General features: G+C 37.7%; 1 protein-coding gene across 4 annotated transcripts in view; it reads right to left on the bottom strand.

The window, feature by feature from the left end:
- Window positions 1–6: 6 nt before the first annotated feature.
- LOC112452055 (ras-specific guanine nucleotide-releasing factor 1-like) overlaps window positions 7–20,889 on the bottom strand; it is a 54,717-nt gene continuing 33,834 nt past the window's right edge. Inside the window, exons 6-26 of one of the 4 annotated variants that reach the window (XM_025012068.1) lie at window positions 17,085–17,232; window positions 14,923–15,233; window positions 14,227–14,456; window positions 13,642–13,835; window positions 12,853–12,978; window positions 12,668–12,770; window positions 10,050–10,301; window positions 9,237–9,397; window positions 8,472–8,854; window positions 8,121–8,227; window positions 7,908–8,012; window positions 7,559–7,762; window positions 7,056–7,253; window positions 6,515–6,957; window positions 6,196–6,323; window positions 5,399–5,419; window positions 3,905–4,283; window positions 2,798–2,895; window positions 2,451–2,733; window positions 1,696–1,890; window positions 7–1,468 (exon numbers count right to left, since the gene is read on the bottom strand). In XM_025012068.1, coding sequence (XP_024867836.1) covers window positions 1,247–1,468; window positions 1,696–1,890; window positions 2,451–2,733; window positions 2,798–2,895; window positions 3,905–4,283; window positions 5,399–5,419; window positions 6,196–6,323; window positions 6,515–6,957; window positions 7,056–7,253; window positions 7,559–7,762; window positions 7,908–8,012; window positions 8,121–8,227; window positions 8,472–8,854; window positions 9,237–9,397; window positions 10,050–10,301; window positions 12,668–12,770; window positions 12,853–12,978; window positions 13,642–13,835; window positions 14,227–14,456; window positions 14,923–15,233; window positions 17,085–17,232 — 4,291 coding nt within the window. In that variant the 3' untranslated portion in view covers window positions 7–1,246. The remainder of the gene's footprint in view (window positions 1,469–1,695; window positions 1,891–2,450; window positions 2,734–2,797; window positions 2,896–3,904; window positions 4,284–5,398; window positions 5,420–6,195; window positions 6,324–6,514; window positions 6,958–7,055; window positions 7,254–7,558; window positions 7,763–7,907; window positions 8,013–8,120; window positions 8,228–8,471; window positions 8,855–9,236; window positions 9,398–10,049; window positions 10,302–12,667; window positions 12,771–12,852; window positions 12,979–13,641; window positions 13,836–14,226; window positions 14,457–14,922; window positions 15,234–17,084; window positions 17,233–20,889) is intronic. The other 3 variants (XM_025012070.1, XM_025012071.1, XM_025012072.1) reach the window with 3 other exon arrangements.

Below are 20,889 nucleotides of genomic sequence, written 5' to 3'. Positions count from 1 at the left end.
TATGTATATAGTTTTGCATGTTTTGGAATTAATAAATGTTATTTTAACAATAAATATCCGGGTCAGAACTAGAATCGAAAATTCAAGACACGTTAACAAAACAAATTGTTTAACGAAAATGAGATATTACGATACTTTTATACTATTTTAGAAAATAATGGTTCAAGGTTTTCAGCTGTTTGACAAGCGAGTTTCTTTGCTTTGATACTCGCAGCAATAATTAGAACAAACGGAAAACAGCAAAATCGTTATGCTATTGATTGTCAGAATATAATTTCCCATCACCCCTTTTTCGCTTCTCATCGATTCTCTCAAACGTACTTGTTTGAACTGCTCATACGCCTCGCACAATAATACTGGCTCGATTGAGCTTAGCTAAACTAAAATCAATGATGGTTCTCTTTGTTATCTTCACCGGAGATCAGCCGGTGTTAACGACAGCCTTTATCTTGTAAAAAATTCGGGTATTCCGTGAAATATGGATCATTTATCGGGCAGATCAAACTGACCACATTTCTGAATAAGATTATTACTTTATCAACGACACGGAGAGATTAAGCATAATCATGTTATTACGAGAGAGTCTTTCTACATTAATTAATATTTTGTATTCTTATCTTCATCAGATTTTATGTACAGAGTCATGCTTGATCTGGAATCTATACACGTTACTATTAAATGCTCTTGTTAAAATCTGCGATTTTCTTTGTCAGTTCGTTTCAAACTTTGGATAGAAATAGGACATTTATCATCTTAAAATTTTAAGTAGAAATAATATTAACTGCAGTAATAATGGAAGAGAAGATAATTGAAAGACAACCCCAATAGCAAGTTCTAATTACACGAAAGTTTCTTTCAAATCCAATTAATTTCGCTACAATTTTCTGCTACTGTTATATACTTATTAAATAACGATAAATTTTCTTTTGCGAATTAGAGGCCGATTCTGTGCGACGATGAGATCATTGTTGAGCTTATTTATATAACTCTTGCGCAAATATGTCGCGATAGATAAAAATGAAACAACAACAGAAGTTAACGGACGTTACGTTACAAGCGAAGGTGGACAGAAATGGACGGGGCTGATGGCACGACGAGTCACATTCGCGATCGTCGTCGATCGGCCGGTCGCAACAAATGGTTTATCTTTTCGAACCTAGACTTCTCTTTTTCATCCATTCTTCTTATCTAGTGAAATGAAGGTAGAGTTGAGTTGTTTCACACAGAATTTCGGGACGAAATGAACTTATTTTGTAGACACGTGGCTGACCGAAGAGGGTAGATCTACTATTAAGGTAGAACTACTCAACCTGGATGTTCTGGGTTCGAGGTCCAAGGACATGCGATACAAATCCTTCTCGTTCAGCAAGAGCGACGTGTCCAATAGATAGTTGGTTACCTTAGTGACTAGTTCGATCTTATAAGGAGTTTGCTGAAAATGCCGTATCTCGCGGATTACGTGAGAAATCTGAAAAGACATGTAATATCTTCTTGTAATTTTGTTTATTAATGTGTGTGGATAGCAAATAGTAGATGTAAAATAATTAATAAACGGTACATGCATCATTGGTTTTAGATAAATTATTCTTCAATTCTTCTATATTTATTACCAAATAGATAATAAAATAAAGAATTTGATATAGAAGAGGACTTTAAATATAATTCTTAAATAATTTGTGAAGAAGTATCGCTCACCATTCGCATTTTCGAGAAATTCAAAAGACCCTCGGTAACGTTTGGAGTACCCTCTTCAATAAACGAGAGGTCGGTGAGGTAAAGACCTAAATAAGGGATACAGGGTGGATCGCATCGGTGCAGGGCGTCTCGCAAATTTCTAAAGCGCCCGTCAGATGAGACGATATGCTGTAATCTTTCTATCGTTTGTTTTGTCTGGAAATTAATGATAATCATTGTGCATAATTTGCGAATGCGTATTAATTATAATACCATAATATAAATATTACGTTGTTTAACATAAAAATCCATTGACTAAATAGACTTTACATTAATCATAAATATCTTTTTAAACACAATCAACACAATAAATTCCTTTTATAAGGGCTAAAAGTCCCAACAATATATTTCATTTTAATTGCAATAAAACTTCTTCAACATGTCGCATTTCACATGTAGTTATAATATGCAAAAGTACACTAAAATAGTCCTTTTTGCAACTTTAACTGCAAATTTCTCAAAATTGTGGCGTGAGTGTGATAGAATAATTTGGATTATATTCAATCTAAAAATTATTGCCCTCGTTCTTGCGTTCCAAAAAAAAAATATATTTTGTTAAACAGTGTTAGTTGCAAAAATGGATTTCAGTGGAGTGTTGCAAAAATTGATTTTTGCTGTCAATAGCATTCACTATTTACACAAAACTATTGTCGAGCAAAATGAATTATGTGCAAAATTGAATTTATAAATTATTCAGGAATTTTTGATCAGCGTACCGTTTTGGAAACTTTGTCCCAAGTTTTCTTCAGCCTGTACACGCTGCTGTTTGTGAACGCCGCGCAAATCTGCAGCACGCCGTTGTAATTATGCAGAACCCTATTGATGTCAGCGACCGCGGCCCATTTCTCGATTGCGGCAACTCTGGCCGACATGTTGGAGCGACGAATAATCTCGGAAACAACCAGTTGCGACACTTCGTTGAATCTCTTCGTCATAAGAAGAATATGGGGCGCGCGGGTTGCCTTATCCGTTTTCATCCATGCTTGTCCAAGAAACTCTCTGCAAGATAAATTCCTACGTACTCAAACAGCACAACGATGTGATTTAGTAATCCGTTACTTACTCGCTGGAGATAGAGACGAATATATGGTGGTCCAGATACGTCATCTGCTCCGCGATCTCGAGTGCAGATAATGTCTCGATGCTTTCCTTACTTGGAATCTGAAGAGAATTCATTATCGAACATTAGCCCGGCTAAATTTTATGAAATCATTATTATTATTAATGATCGTTTTGTTTCCTATAGTTTTTTTAGATTAAATATAATCCCAAATGATTCTATCACGTTACAATTTTGAGAAATTTGCATTAAAGTTGCAAAAAGGACTATTTTAGTATAGGGAAGACCGGGGCTAAACCGTCAACGGGGTTGAACCGTCAAATCAAATATCTCGGAACCTGTATATTGTGCGAACTCGCTATTATCATTTGTAAACGCTGCTTATGGTACCCATGTGACCAACGGAGTTTCGGCAGGTTACCTGCCGTGTTATGATTTTTACGAGGGCAAACGTGTTTTCGGAAGGTGAAAGTGAAATTTTCTGCGCGTGGAAATTTTGTAATATCTGCAATAATATTTGCTCTCCAAATCTCGAGGCACGAATCCAGTGTAGTTTTTTCATTATCGGCCCCGGTCTCCCCTACTTTCGCATATTATAACTATGTAACATGTTGGAGAAGTTTTATTCTAATTAAAATAGAGTATACTGTTTAAAAAGATATTTATGATTATATATATATATATATATAATAAAGTCCAAGTTGCAACTTATAAGCGACTTAAGGGTCTGCTAAATATTTTTTAATTATGCAAAAATCGTAAATTTCTTAAAATTGTGACGTGATAGAACAATTAAACAAGATCATATTTAATGCCCCAAAAAACTACCAGAGACGATTATCTTCGTTCGTGTATTTTTTTGTTAAACAATATAATATGATATTCTAATTAACACGCCTCCAGATTATGCACAACGATTATCATGAATAATATTAATAATAATTTAATAAAATTATATATCAAATTAAATTCGCGCGCGTGTAAAAATGTTACCAAAGAACTGTTCTCCATGAATGTCTGACTAAAATGAAACAATGTGGTTGCGCACAATACTTTATTTCTATTATTAATCAATATTAAATGAGTAGATTATTGTTAGATATTACTTACTGATGGGGGAGTTAGCAATTTCTTCAAATCGACCTTGTTGCTCTCGGTTTCTTCCTTGGTAATCAATCGCAGAAGTTGAGTGGCTGCCTTGTGTTCAGCCGGCAACAAATTGGGACTGTAATTGATATCCTCCAAGAACTCGATGGTCATGCTCTTCAATTTCTGATCCATCTCGAAGTCCTGGGCGTGCTTGGACACCCAGTGCCTCAGAACGTTCAGCACTCTCATCGTCGCGGCGGTCGACATCACGGACTCCTTCCGCCTATTCCTATCCCGGCCGCGATTGTTGTCGTTCCCGGAGGACGGCCCTATGTCCGGTGGATTGCTCGAGGCGGAAGTCGCGATGGCAAACGCGGTCGCCGCCGTGGACGTGCTGCTCCTGAATTCAGGACTGATTTTAGTAACGACGAATATCGGCGACCATGTTCGTAAAAATAAAAATCAGAGTCTTTTTAGTCGTCGAATCCTCGACCTTTCTTCATCTCGACTGATCTACGCGTTCGCTCTACGTTCTACGTTGCATTAGGCGAATCTCTATCGTTTTAACCTGGCGATCAGGTCATTCGCGTTGTATTTAAAGCATGCTACAGTACTGTGCTGAAGGAACGGCACGAGGAAAGATCCGGTGATTGTCTATTTTTCTATTTTTTTTTGTAAATAATACTTGACTATATTATATCATGTAATAAGCATCGTGAGTAACTTAAGCAAATAGAAGTTAATGTGCATCTCGATTTTGCAAAAGAAGTTTTAAGATATCGATAAGTCAGCGGTGTAGGTACTGTTTATTTGCTGTTTTTATATTATTGTGTCGCTACAAAGTATATATATTATTTGGAGTAAGGATTGTAACTGGCATAGTTTCAGCGAGTTCAAGTTTTGATGCTATATAAATATAAAATAATGTATCTAACGTTAGATTGTGCTGAAAGAACGGTACGAGAAAAGATTTAATGAATATTATTTTTTCTATTTTTTTTAAATAATACTTGACTATATTATGTCATGTAATAAGCTGATGTAACAAATAGAAATACATCTCAATAGCATCGAGATTCGAATTCACCAGAATTATTGCCGATTTCAATCGTTCTTTGGAATATCCAGCGCTATAAAAGCACGCAGTGGCACAAGGCGGCTATCGGGTAAAAACTATTTCTATTTCGTTTGGTCCATTTTCTCGTTCACTATGGTGCATTCTCTAAATGATGAAGAAATAGACTGAGTGAAATTGAATCGTGTGTAAGCGAGTAAACGGCGCAGTTAGTAGCAAAGGGAAAGAGACGCGTTTAAGGATTACATTACAATTAAAATTATCGAAAATCGATAACTATAAGTTTCGACCAAGCCAGAGATTTGTATAATAACAGAGCAGAGCACAAGACACGCAAGACATTTCAGGCTTTGTTTCTAACGATGTTGCAAGCAGGAGGATCGCAGCCATGCTACACGCAATAAGTGGATAATGATGCTTTTCAAAATGAGTCCACTTACCAGATAGGTTCAGGTCCAATGCTATGAATGACACAAAACAATACATGAAAACACGGTTGAATAGAAACGACAGCAGGAGTATCTTTCTGATCTAAGGATTCTCACTTATTTAGTTCGATTTTGACGACGCGACGGTGATAAAGACATAATTTAAATCAAACAAAAATGGAGCAACAGTTTTGAATTGAGTGATTTTTGCATTATAATTATTATAGAATTTTATTTATCGATTATAAAGAAACTAAAGATTGAGATATTTACAAGTTAATTAAAAAGAATACATTGTATTAAAATAAGTTGTAAATTATTTATAAAACAGTTTTTATGATACAAGCATAAAAAATTTAACGTATTTACAATATATTTACAATTCTTTTGAATATTAAATAGGCACAAACCAGAAATGTTGCATTATATCGGGTTTTGAAAAAATAAATTTTTGCACAAAGCGGGAGAAATTATATGTTAACTCTAAATTATCTACTATCTTACGGACTAAACTATCAGAAAACACGCCGAATAGTCTATAAGACATTATCCTTTCTCTTTAATATATTCTCCAATTTCTCCACCAATTTCTCCCTCTAAGAATGATTTTAATTATAACTCTGATAAATGAAACATGATATCGAGAAGAAGCTCTCATGCGTTAGAAGGCGGAGATTGCCATTAACGGCACTCAACATTCAGCAAGAACGAAATAGAGATAATTTTTATCGATACGAATGCCTTCGAAAGTTTCAGAGACACGATAAAATGCAGGTAACACGTAAAATAAAGGCTATATTAAAACAAACCTTCGATGACTCTGCCGAAAGCTGGTTATTACCACACCGGCTTTACTGGAAACCTGTGGGTCATGCTGATAGCCGCTTTGCTGCGAGGAGCACTCGTCATGCATCGACCGTCTGCTCACCCGATAATTCTACAAAAATTCATCGCGAAATTAAAAACATTCATTAAACCGCACACAAACAATTGTGATGATTATATAAATTATCATTTTGGGAGCTCATAAATATTTAATGATTAAAGAAAAATTATTTTTTTCTCCCCCGATTAATTTAATTTACTACGCCTTTGAAGAAATTTTCACATTTTGTTATTCACACGTACGCCAGATATGGTGGAGACCGAGCCACTCCTTGGCCCGGTGGATGCAGGCGCGGAAGCAATCGACGCCCTATGCTCCGAATATTGTTGTTGATTCTGCTGCGCCGATTGACTGATCAATTTAGAAGAGGTTACACTCTCGTCGCCGTTCGGCGTAGCCTGCTCTTCTTTACTTTCCTTGGTTTCCTTTATAAACGGAGAGACAGGCGTTTTCGGTGTTTTCGGTGTTTTCGGCGTCTCCGGCGTTCTTGACGTGTCCGGCGTTTTCGGCGTTTTCGGTGTTTTCGGCGTTTTCGGTGATTTCGGCGTTTTCGGTGATTTCGGTGATTTCGACGTTTTCGGTGTTTTCGGCGTTTTCGGCGTTTTCGGCGTTTTTGGCGTGTCCGACTTGACAGACTCGACCGATTGTGATAATGACGGTATGTCGTCATAAGTAAATTGTACTTCTATAATTTATTTTGTACGTATTAATTATATATTATAAACACTAAATTTAATTAGAAAAACAAGCGGTGTAATTAGTTTATATCTAATGAAAGATTACCTCTTGCATCCTCTTCTGATGTTGTGACTGGTGTTTCGATATCCGAGACACGACGCGAGTAAGTACCTCCCTCTTGAGGACTTGGATCCGATCCGGAAGCGGATCCGGATCTGGATCCGGATCCGGATTCCGTCGACCCGATGAGCGTCACGGAGCTCAAGTTGCTTGGCGAAGATGGTGCGCTGATTGCTGTAACGTCTTACGTTCCAAATATTTTTCACACATCAGTATATTACAACTTTATCAAATAAGAGACGAAATATATGTATAAAATTTCAAACTAATTTACCTATATAATAATTCTCATTCTAATATTTCTCTTAAAGTTAAACAGTATAAAAATATCGGAAAAAACTTTCCCTTTTTGTCTCTAAATACTATAATTTAAACCTGCATTAAATTTAAATTTAACAATAATTTAACATTGACTTTTTACATATAATTCAAATTCTATAGCTTTAAGAGCTTGCATTAATACATATAATTAATATCCGCGCTTATACCTGTGAGTGTCTCAGAACTGGACGACACAGCTATTACTTTCGGTATCGTTAGATGACACCCGTCGTTTTCACCGTCCTGATCCACACGAATACTGATTTTTCGTGACACAACCGGAGATTGTGACGAGCTGGATGGACTGGACGTTGGACTGCGTTTTATGATCGGGGCCTCGGAGATGAGTCCGAGCGATTGTTCTTCATCCACTAAACACGAGAAATTCTATATCGCATTTTGATACACTTTTACGTTACGTTACTTTTATTTTAAGTATTTTTTATTATTACAATTGATTTTTCTTTCAATTCTAAATTTAATTATGTAATATATTGTAAACCGCAAGATACTGACGCTTTTTGTATCGCCAGTGAGTTTTTGAATTGTATCCGCTTGTATTAGCGTCAGAGGACCCATGAGATTTCGCGTCGCGGGTATCGCTCACTTCTGATCCATATCCTATATATGAAGCAACTCGCTATTAATAATTAAAAGCCGCAACTATCTTATATCGTCCTAGTAATATATTATTAATTGTTGATTGAAAAGAAGCTTTAATGTATGCACCTGATACTGAGCTCGCGCCGCTAGTTCGTCTCGGTGAGAAGTTACTTTTTCTTCGGTCTTCGAAATATTGTGTTTCGCTGGCATTTGCTCCTAGTACGTCTAAGGATCTGAAATATAAATATAAAAAATATTCAGGCATGTTAAGAATAATTATCAGTAACATAAAAATATTTGTAAAAAATATTTTTCTATAGTAATATAATACTCACAAAAAAGTTTTCTTTTTATCACATATAATACAATATATTATCGAGTTTTTTTGATAAATTGATAATTATAATCATTCTGTTCAATTCTTAAAACTAAATAAATTTTAAGCTAATAATTGCTGTCACTCGTTATCATATTTACACGAGGGATCCGGTGGGTATTTGCGCGTCCGGCGGCTCGGCTTCGTAGAAAACTTTCTTGAGAGCCTCCAGCACCGTGACGCCGTCGGTGAACACTCGGTACGTCAGCAGAAACGTGTTGAGAAAATCGATACTGAGGAACCGGAGGTCGGTCAGTCGCTGCAACAGCCGCTCGGGCGTCGCGGAACGAATCTGCGGTATTTTGCAGGAATTCAAAGTCCGACTGAACCTGATGTCCACATCGTCCTTGAACAACTTCGGATCGTTCCGGATGGACTGCGGCATCGTGACGGAGCTGGTGTCCGATAACGATCCGTGGAGCAGATCGTTAAAATGAACGTTGTCCATACATTGACTAATATCACTGACCCAAGCTGCTTTTTCCTGCGAAAAGTTTTCATAATGCATATATGATAATAGAAGCAAAAACGATCTATAAATTTTGTAATTCTATTATTTTTATTTATAATTGTTTTACAGCTCGAATACGAAGTGGGAGTACAGCTTTAAAGTGCATGCTTTGTATAGGTAAATTAATTTATAGAGTGTATACTTGAATACTGGGCAGTATTCTTGTTTCTTAATAAATAAGAAACTCGTGTATAAATAAGAATTTCTTATTTATACATGCATATATATTTATATGCACATATGTATAAATAAAAAATTCTTATTCGCCAAGAAATGCCACGGCTATGAATATCTGTCCTGTTCGACGACAAGATTATCTGTTTTAATATTTTATAGTTTTAACATGTGCACTTACTTGCATGGTAGGTGCCACGAGGTGAACGATCACCTGCGGTCCACCGGATTTTATATCGAGTATAATCTTGAAGTCGCGATTCTGCAACTGGGAAGTCCCGCTGCCGCTACCGCTTCCGCTACTCTCGCTAATGCCACTTGACATCGAACATACTGACAGTCCTAAAATTAGTTTATGATCGCTACTTTGTAGCATCGAATAAATTTTCTATCTCTAGCCTTTGAGACAACACACAAACACACACACGATCTATATATTACATAAAGAAAGAGCAAGGATTGTATACGACATAATTTTAAATTACTTGATCCTTTTCGTATTCTTAATCCATCGATAACTTAACCCTCGGTTATCTTACGTTTTCACTACCCGTTGTTACCTCACAAGAGTCTGAGAGACCTCTGTCATCTTTTCCAGCTTGTATCTTTAAGACAAATGCATCAATTTGACGTCTTTTTTTTTAATCGATACATCTTTTAAAGATCTACAGGACTGTGTAAGTTAGATTATTCCAAATTAAAAAATGTAAATGTTATTTAAAAAAAGAAAACTTGTTTTTCTGAAGAAGCAAAAAAATGCTTTTTTTTCAAATTGACGTAGTACCGACTAAAAAAAAGATACAAGGGTTTTATGAACGTTTTAAAAACCCTGCACGTTTTAACAACGTGCAGGGTCTCTCAGACCCTGGTGAGATAACTGAGGGTTAATATTCATTTTTAATTTGACAAAAATTCTTGTATCGCCGATTTAAAGAGATCTCGAAAGAAGCTATAAGATACCAGGTCATTACTTTTTCAACGAGTAAATAATTACCATCATCATCTGTGGCACCCTGATCGCTCGGATCTTCAATCAGCACCGCGTCGGAAAGGGGTATCTTGCCAATCTGCGCAACAAGATTTAAACGGCCGTCGTCATCGGACTGGCGAGTCGTGAGCAACAGATGATTCGAGAAGAGAAAGCACTGTCTGACAGCCTCCCTGTCGCTCGCGGCTTTGCCGCCAAATGTAGCGCTTAATCTGCTTCGCGCACCACGCGGTTTATCCACAAGTTGTATGAGCGTACCTGAAACAAGCCGGTAGGACAGATTATGCAAAGTCGATCATGATCCGCGGCGATTTATACGATTTTATTATTAACATCGTCGGAGAACGAAGTTCTCCGTTGGAGGAAATAACGCCCGACAAGAATTATTTCATCTTTCTGGCTTGTCGGCTTTCTGGCTCCAAAACGAGCTATCTTAAAATAATCGATACAATTAGGGGAAGCTGCCTATGCGCATTTAAAAATAGCAGGACGGACGGGAATGCGAAATACGCAATATCGTGCCTGCGCTGTTGACGTCATACAGAAATTGAAATTGACTATTCCGCGGAGTTCAATTTTCGATACTGAATATATTGTCAGTAATGCAAAACATATCTTTTTGAAACTGTAAACCGAAATCTGAATTCGCCGGTATTACGCCGGCATCGTTCAATCATCGTAAATTCATCTTTCTTTTAATGGAGAAAGCTAGATAAGATCAGGTAGGTTTCAAGCCATTTAGATTTTAGAAAAAAAAAAGTTGGAAGTGTGACAATTTCTTTAACAGCTAGCCAAGTCAATTCAAATTAAATATCCTTCACGTCTCTTTCTTCCTGAGAAAAAGACGTTGCGCACTTATGTTTCTATAAATAAACCAAACTTATGTTTCTACATATAAATAAATCAAAACTTATGATCGAATTAACAAAGAAAGCAATTTCATAGTTATCTGATATTGACGTATCCAGTTCTCTTATTCTAGGATTTATTATTCATTTTTTGAAACCTTCAACCGAGTCCTTCCAACATCACTGAAAAAGCAACGCGTGTACCTTATCTATGTACATCCAGACGAATAGCTATAGCTGATTCTTTGCGATTATCCTTGGTCCCTACCATCAGCGTCACACACATCGCTTGGTCCCACTTTTCTCGCTATCGACGCTATTACGTTAACAGAAACAGGGCTTGCGAAACTCTCGTGGTCTTTATGCGCGCTGCACCGTACTGATGGACCGACAAAATGGCAATGCCGCGGATTGGTCGCCGCTTGTTTTCGTTCGTTCGTTCATCGACCTCTAGGCTCGCAATATCGCCGAATATCCCCGGACACAGAGGTAAGGCTCGAAGAAAATCGCGACCCTCGTTTGCCTTGGAACGAATCGTGACGTTCGCACCGGCTGATTTTTTGCCGCAACGAGAGGCGAACGAGGGATGACGTTCGCGGGATGGTCTGCTCTGCCGTTGGCGACCGAAAGACGTTTACGTGATAACCATGTGATGTGGCGTCAAGCACGAGGAGGGTTGCCAGGATCGTGTTTATAGGGCCGGCTTACCACAAGACAAGAGTTTTATTACTTGTACTTGAAATAGTTTCGCTTTACTTTATTCCTTGCTTACCTTTAGCGAAAATATGCGACATTTATTGCAAAACAAGATGTTTCAACCGTACTTTTTATTTTATATTCTGCTTTCTTTTAAATAATAATAAAAAATTAATTTAATAATATAATAAATTAATTTTTGAACATGTATACAACTCCTTGCAAATATGGATTTAAATTAAATTTTAAGCCTCTTCTTTCAATGTTCAGGTCATTATTTAATATTCTTAGCAGATATCTAAGATTTGAATTGTATTGTATGGAATTTCGAATATTCTTTAGTAATTTATGAACGCGATTAAACACCATCAGAAGAGCTACTTTATCGAATTTGAAACGACTAATGAAATTACAGTTTCTGCAATCACGCGACATTCCGCTTGCACGCAACTGTGTCGCAATTCGCTATTGAGTCATGTAATCAACGTGGCGTAAGAATTTTTCGTCTGACGAAAATCCGCCAGTAGTAGAACAGTACGTCGGCCCTGACAGGACACATTGCGCAGGATCGAGATGAAACCGAGTATATACCGACGAAAATATATCGACGCGACCAAGTTGCGTCATCGATTTCGAACATGTAACTGTGCGTTTGCGCCCTTTGACCCCCCACTTCCGCTTTCCCCATCCCTGACGAGGGGGAAGCCTATCGAGCTTTACCGACAGTGATCAAGTCTAGAAACGAGTTTCCCAGCCAGAGATAAACCGTGAGAGATACGCGAGTTATCAAGTAGCCTCGATTTTATCGACTTCGGCAAAGTGAAATATTTTTTCTATATGCAAAAATAATTTTTCATACTCGGTAGTTTCAACATTGTACTGGGCACAGCTTGTCCATATTTCATTTAAAAATGATTAAAATAGAAAATAATAGTTATACGTACCATATCGTTAGAACGCGAAATAATTTTGACTGTTCAATTCTCGCGTAAATTTTTAAATACGCAATATTTAAATATTTACGCGAGCATGTTTAAAATAAATAAAAGACTACGAAAGAGAGAGCATTGACGCACTCACCCTGTCTGACGAAGACCTGATTGACGTCCAGTAAAATATCGCATCCTTCGATAATCATTCGCTCCACTGCTAGATTCTTTCTCAGATTCTCAGTCTCGCTGACCTGAATAATGGGACATGTTTAATTAATATTTAGAGCGAAAATAAAATATGATTCTTATATAGATGAGTTAATTAACAAATACCTCGTCGTGCATTTGCCTCGAGAGGTCCTCCAGCTGTTGCTTGGCATGCTCGAGGCTCTTACGTTCCACGTGATCGTACGGCGTATGCGCCAATAACTCGCACAAAGTAATTATATATCTTGGAACCTAAACGAATAAAGTAAGTAGCTGGATTAAGGAACTTGTCCTGAAATTCCACTAAAATCAGAGAGAGAAAAAAAGAGAAGAGAAAGTTAGGAGAGTAATCGTGACGCGAAACTTGTCAAACAGACTTTAAATTTTACTCTTCTTAGAGATATCGGTAGAGCAGAAATAAATTAGAAATTAATTAGTAGACTAATGTAGATTGCAGCATAGAGTAAAAAAAATCTCACTGCAGTATTTAAAGCAAATTTAAATTATATTTCACCAATAAATTCAGATAGAACTTTCGCGTTCTGCGGAAGGACGCGATGGAATGTATATATTCTTCGCATCGACTCCGCTCACTTTATAAGATCGTTAGGATCTCATGTAATATTCATGGAAGCTATACCAAACTATTTCATATAATCGATAATTTCCAAAGAGGTATTCGTATCACCGAGGAAAATCCTTCCATTTTTCTATCATCTTTCTCGCGAGAAGAACAGCGAGGAAATTAATATTGCGTTTGAGGCATTTTCTTAGCGATATTTCTCCCCATAGCGATAATAATACAAAGCGATACCATTGAACGTTCAGAAACTCGTGGCGGTATTCTGCATTTTACGTATGAGAATTGTATTGGTGTTATCGGTTTGCGTCAGTTTCCGCGCATGGCAATCCTACCTGATGCATAGGATATGTTAGAAAGGTCTCCAGGGATCGTCCGTGGCAGGCAGTCTTGTTCTCCAACCTATTGAGCAACGCCACGAACGGTGACGATTGCTTGCACTCAGTCAACACTTGAAGGCTATAGTGGTGGTTTCGCACGTACTCTTGATATATGGATAACATCGGTAGCAGCATGTCGAACAAGTCACCTGCATTGACGAGACGTACCGTGGTCAATATACATTTACATTATTATATCCTCATACATTATTCTCTTACAAAATTGTTGTATTTGCATAAATTAATATCGTTAGGGGGAAAAAGAAATTGTAGACACTTGGAATGGCAAAACTTTTTGCGTCTTTTTGATTCGCCGAATGCATTAGAGACATAGGCCGGTATTCGTAGTCGGTTCTTATTTCAAGACCGTCTTAAGTAATATCTTATGATGCTAATACGGCTCTGTGCGTGGTTCATAACATCTTAAGATCGTACTTAAGACGGTCTTAAATATAAGATCCGACTATGAATACCGGCCATAGACTCGTCGTCCGATATATCGACCTGTATATATTACTTACAGTAGTTTTAAGTCCATACCTAAAACTAAAGTAGGCCAGCTCTCCATACGCGAGGTGAGACCCTTCAGGAATATTTGATGGAGAAACAGCACGGTTTCGCTATTCAAAAATATGCTATTCACGTCCTCGTGACTACATGGGGGTTTTTTTGAACTGGCAGCCATCTTGAAAGGCCTCAGAAAACAGCTTACTAAAATCTCCATCTGCTCCGTGTACTCCTCCTCGACCTCCACCATTTGGAATACCAGGCTGAAATAGGACACGCGTTCAATACCCACCGATAGCGCAAATTAAACGAAGCCAATAATCGTCGATTTTACCATCGCTGTTATATCGCAAATGAATGAAATATGAGGAAACGCGGTTTGATTAAGGGAAAATTTATCAGCGGCGGGAGAACAATAATAAATTTATTTTTATTACGCCGCGAAATAAAATTATTATATTGTGTTATTACTGCAGTTGTATTTATATAACAGTCAGAGCATATAATTTTATTTTATATAAAAAAAAGCTACGTTGTTCTACATTTTTTTCAGCCTTTTTCGAATGTTGCATTCAATTTAGTCGACGCTTATCGCGTTTATTTTCATACGGCTGTGCGAAACGTAGCCGTATGAAACTCGCGAAGCCACGAACAAACCGTTAATGGAAAAGCGAAGTGCGCGAACAAGTTGGACGTCATCGCGTCGTACGACGAAGCAGTAACAATTACCTGTTCCGCTTGCGCATACTCTCGGCGTGCGGGCTCTTGATGTACTGCTCGACAATCTGCTTCCAACGCCGTCGGCACAGCCAACCCCTGAAGAAGCTCTGGACCTTCTTGACTTTTTGCATCTCAATAGAGTCCTCCCTGATTTCACGTAAACCGGGAGCAAAGCTGGGGGAAGCGTCTGCGTCGTTGCCAAATGGATGGAATGTGCTGTATAAACTTCCGGTACCTTGGGACATGGTTCTCTGAACCGCCGGTCGGTTGACGTATATCGGCATCACGGAAGGCCTCAGCTCCCTTTTCAAGGCGCACAGCTGTAACGAGAACCGCGAAATCCGTAAATCTCAACGAAGATATAATCCCGGGCAAACAGCTTCCTGTATTTTTTAAGTAAACCAAGTGGAGGATGCTCAAACGAGATTGAATTAAATATTGACCGAGCGCTTGAATGAAATATCAGTTCTTCTGACGTAATAATTTTATTAACTTCGATATGTTATCAATTTCATTGTCACAATTAAACATCCGATGAAATTTTAATGAGAGGGATTAAAGACTAGTGGCACTATTCGAGTTAAAACGCGAAGTTTAATTTTAATTCTAAAAGTGCTTCGGAAGTTGCTTTCCATATTTATCATCAGTATAAATTAAAATCAAATTACAAAACATATAGCAGAAAATACAATTAATTTCCGTGACATCGTATTGCGAGAAGTGACAAGTATATTTGAAAAGGGTAAAACTTCTATTTAGGAGAAACAATCCTCCAATAACGTCCTCTTTCACATATGTTATGAAGATCATCCTTCTGACAATGAGTAAGACAATTCTGACAATCAAAAGGAAAACACAATAAGCCTTCTAGGCTGCAATGCATAGGTCTTCAACCACCCTTTGTTCAATATTATTATTAACGATTAAAAGATCTTAGCCGTCTGCACTGTTTATTAAAAAGTTGTTAAAACAAAAGTTAGTGTACGATACGAATGAGAAGGAAAAGTAGTCTAAAAAGAAAAAGCAGTCTTGTTCTTTTTATACTTTACACAGTTTTTAATCTTATCATGCAAATAGTATATATAACAAGATAAAGCCAAACTTTTGTAACTTTCGTATCTTTTGTAATTGATTCACCCCACACCGCCCGGTGCTCGTAGTGCAAAACAAAGTCTGTCATTATACAATTCCACATGTTGGAAACCGCACTGCGCGGTGTAGGGTGGACCTCGCTTCGAGTGGAAAGTTGAAAATCCATGTAAAACCATTTCATGTTGAGAAACAATTTTCTCTCATAAGAGTCGCCAAAAAGGTACTGTCACAGTGATATAAGTTAAGTTTGGTTTTTTTAGGGTGCAGAGAGAGGGCGGATCCTCTTCCCTACTCATTACATGTACTATTTTCACATACATATATTAGTCATTTATGACTCTCAGTACTGAAAATAACTGTTGTATTTTTCAAACTTCTTTTGTTAACAACTTTCGTTAACAACAAACAGCGAGCTAAACAATGGTTAAAATTATTTGAAGGTTAGCAGAAAAGCAGTCATAAAATATCTATTCCTGAAAGGCATGTCCCCTCAGCAGATTCACGCAGATTCACGCAGATTCACGAAGATTCACGAAGATTGAGAAAGAAAAAGAGATTTGAAATTGAGAAATTGATTCTGTGATGTGATGGCTGCCGTAGGAATGTGATTGGACAATCAGGACAAAGACTTCTATGCGAGTGGTATCAAAGCACCGTAGCCCTAGTGGGCTAACAATAAGTGCGTTGAAGTAAAAAGGGACTACGTTAAAAAGTGACAACAAAACGATAACAAAAAGATGCCAAAAAGTCTCTCAAATATAGGTCAGAATATACATTTTTTTGAACAATCGTCCATATAGGTATTTTTTTTCTGAGACAGTGTCGTGAAAATTTTATCCATATGCGCTATTGTAATTTTTGAAGCATTAATATTAAAATAAAAATAAAGTGTGCAGAATCCCTCGTGCAATATATTTTTTTCAAAAATGAATTTATTCGTTACAAATGGTTTTACTCGTTACGTAACAAAATGTAATCACAGAGCAGTTTTGAAATAAAAATACACGCGGGTACGCAGAACAGAATTACCGCGGAAAATATCACGAGGTAAATATATAACACGGGCTGATATGACTAACCTCCGCTCGGAGTTTTTTTATCTCCGACGCCAATTCCTCGCACTGCTGAGTGTACTGCCACTTGGCTGTTTTCTCGCTCTCGACGATTTGCAACAGGTGCAGGTGCTTCTGCTCGAGCTCCTCCTTTTGTAGCAACAATTTGTTGAAGCTAGAATCAATACCCAAGAAAAAGGATGCCGAGTCAGAGCTTGCCTCTCGTGCGCCCCTATCTCGTGCGCCGCGCTTAAAAGTGTTATTTAAGCGGAGAACCCGTGGTACAAAGGAAAAGTAAAGCGCTCGATCGTACGTGGCCTGGAAAAATGCACGGAGTGCGCATTCGGACAGTTTTGCGTGGAAATGAAATTACGGTTTTTCCGCTTGCAGTCACGAGGCGTGTGAGAAACGGAAAATATCGCAAAATTTCAAAATATTTTCAACGACTTGAAAACCAGCGAAACAAAATTCGCACGCATACGTAGTTGTGATTTTGTATTTTTATACAGTTTTATATAATTTTTATCCTGGATTTAAACTTTTTTTAAAAGAAAGAAGTTACTTTAAACTGTAGTAAAAATTGTATAAAATTCTACAGATGAAAAACCGTTATAATCTATTTATAACGTTTATACTCATCTTTAAAATGAATATTTTAAGAAAGAAATTACCTAAAATTTATATAAAATTTTGTAGATAAAAAACGTTATAATCTACTTTATAACGTTTATACTTGAAAAGATTATTTCGGTTGTAAATTAAACTACCAAACTTCCCGATGCCAAATGATTGATTAGTTCTCTTAGGATCTCTCTCATTGCCTCGTGTAACTAGCGACATTTGACATTTATATCTTATCAGCATAATCTACGCAAAAAAGAGGGTGCGAGGTTCCGAACTTAGCCGATTCCGTAAGTAAAGTGATACGAATGATATAAAATACGAACCAAGGCGTAAAGTATCTTTCCCCGGAGAGGAACATGTCACGCGAAAGATGATACGCCACGTGTACATCTTTTTTATATTAAATATCGCTGCAAAATTATAATATGAATAATATATTCTTCCACAAGAAAATGACTTTCTTCGAGTATAAAAATGGGGATAATCTTTTCCCATAGCTTTTTTTTTTTTAGCGATCTCTGAATACGATTCCGTTTATTAAATTGCTCACAATTTTAAGAAATTTGCTAAAATTGCAGAAAAAAACAATTTTATTTTGAACAAAAACCCTTTTTTGTAACCTTAACCACTTTCTCAAAATTGTGACGTATAGACTAATACGGTATATAGGATCGAATACCATAGCGTCTAAAAACTATTGGAAATGATTACTTTCGTTTTTGTGCATTTTTTTGTTAAATAGTGTAATATGTTAGGCAAGATGTACTTTACTTCTGCATGTCCTAACGTATATCTTGTTTTTATTAAACTTTATTGAACGTGTCTACTAAATTAATAACATAGAATCGTCTTGAATCTTTTTTCATAGGTTTAGAATTCTTCTAACATTAAGCAAGGATTTCACAGCATGGTGTCTCTCTCATCAAAAAGATTAAGTAAGAGATTTCCTTTCAAACTTAAATTTTAATTAAGTTGCTCTACATGTATACCCATAAGCCGTATAAGTACATAATACAACTCGTCCACATATCGCGGTGTTCCGAGAAGCTCCGCTTGAGTTTACGCAGAACAAGCACTCTCGAGTGGTCCAAGTTGCATGAAAAAATTATCACGGTATCGATCGACTCTATGCGTGAAACGAGATACTCGAAGAAGTATCAACCCTGTATTTTCGAGCACGACATGGCAGAATTGCTAAAGTAACACGGATATCATTATCTATGCATATTACGGTGCAGAGTAGCAGTAATCTGAGAAGGCAGCCGAGCCGTTCCGCAGGGATGCGAACGTATATAAGTCGGCCGGTAAAACGAGGACTACGCGAAAGGGAAATGGAGCTTCTCATACCGTGAAATATTTAAAAAGGACGAAACATTTTTGCGTCATATAAGCGATATCAGATAAATAAATTATTTACGGTTTCTCTTATATATAAATGTCAATAATTAAGAGAAAGCAAATATAATTTAATTCTCATTGAATTTTGGATTGAGATTTAGATTTTAAAAATTATCCAGGAATAATTTACAGTCATCTATAATCATTTTTTTCTATTCAAAAAACAAAATAATAAAAACAATTGCCGCTTAATTAAGAAATAATATTTTGAGTGATGACTAGCCAAACACAAAGAAGACAAAAATGTTGGCGAAGATGACGTAGGATTTCCGAAGTCGGAACATAAACGTACAACTTTTATTCTTCTCCAGTCATTTTTAGAAGCGTCAGGCAAAAACACGGATCTGCGGCTGTCATTTTTTCTCACGTAATAGCATCACGCACGCGATATGACATTAGAACGACGTTTGACACATCTGCGGGCATCAGTGAAACGATCACGTCCCGCAGGAGACGCATCTGCGACGGAAAAGTTGTCGGCTGATTGTTTCGGACGCATCCATAAACGGAGTCGAGCTGGCTGCAAAATCGTCAGCGGAGACAAATAACTTGCGTGAAATCCTTTATCTCCTTTATAAACGAGAGAAATACGATATGCGGAGAAGCCCTTTTACATAACCGATTTTATATTTTATTTTCGCGGGAATCGTTTCGAACAAATTGCACTAACAGGTGAACTATATTTGTAATATTCGCATCGTATCCTCGCAAGGCCTGTTCGCCGGGATTTCCGCAATAACCGGGCTGTTACGGCCAGCTCTCTCCGCTTGGCCCATAAGACGCGTTTGATAGCATGATGAAGATTACTTCGGCGTTAATGTGCACAAATTACGGCACCGGGATTAATAGAGAGGTGGTGGCTGAGACGGCTCGATGTTAATGCGGTGCCCGTAAGCGTATTTATCAGCGCATCAACGAGATTAAGGGGGAGTTTCTTGAATAATAGACCAAGAGTCTACAGCGGAGTGTTGATAAAATAGAACGATATTGGAGAAACAAAGTTAATTATTGCGCCACGCCGCGAACCGTATTGTCCATTGCGAGATTATTCCGTTAGCCTGCACGTTTCTCCTTTCGTTCTACAAAGCAAATGCGCGTCAAGTCTCAGGCGTCGCAAGACCCAAGATTATTTTGCCGTTTATTAAAAATAGAAGACTTATTAAACACCGTGGAATGAAGAAAGTGAATCCGTCCGCGCCTCCAGTGAGGCCGTATTAATGAAAAAGTTTGTTTCCCTCGCGCGGCGTGATATACCGAAAAATTATACAAATTGCTTTATAATTCAGTCGAATAAATGAAGCTTTTATATCGCGCGCGTTATTGTCGGTGATCGCATTTTGAGCCCGCACGTGCCGGCTCGAATAACGGTGACGAATATCGGAATATATCCCTATGTCCCACGTGCATAATTGATTTATATCTGAAAAACATTTAACGAAGCCGTGGAGTTTATTGACAATGTCGCATTTAATTTTCTCAGAAAAGGAAAACAGGGAAGCTCGGTGATATCGAAATCGATTCAAACACGTTCAATAGCGCTGGCGGTAGAATCGACGGCAAAATCGACAATGGTGGAGGCTCTTTTGTCGATACCCGCGAATCAAATTAATTCGACGGGACCGAAGCCGTCGCGCACCGGCGGCAAATTTAATTAGACCTCGAAAACATTTAAAACATGGCCTTCCACGCTCGATCATCGGTGTGGCTGACCGTGGTGATTTACGCGGGACGCGAAATCTCCGCGACGTGAATCAAGGCGACGCGCGACGCCGCGCGTCATTTTAATCGGCCCCGAGATCTTCGATTCGGG

The sequence above is a fragment of the Temnothorax curvispinosus genome, unplaced genomic scaffold, assembly GCF_003070985.1.
Source record: "Temnothorax curvispinosus isolate PA1 unplaced genomic scaffold, ASM307098v1 QBEX01002901.1, whole genome shotgun sequence".
Taxonomy (NCBI): Eukaryota; Metazoa; Arthropoda; class Insecta; order Hymenoptera; family Formicidae; genus Temnothorax; species Temnothorax curvispinosus.
The sequence above is the reverse complement of the archived record's forward strand: the minus strand, read 5'-3'. Positions and strand labels throughout refer to the sequence as shown.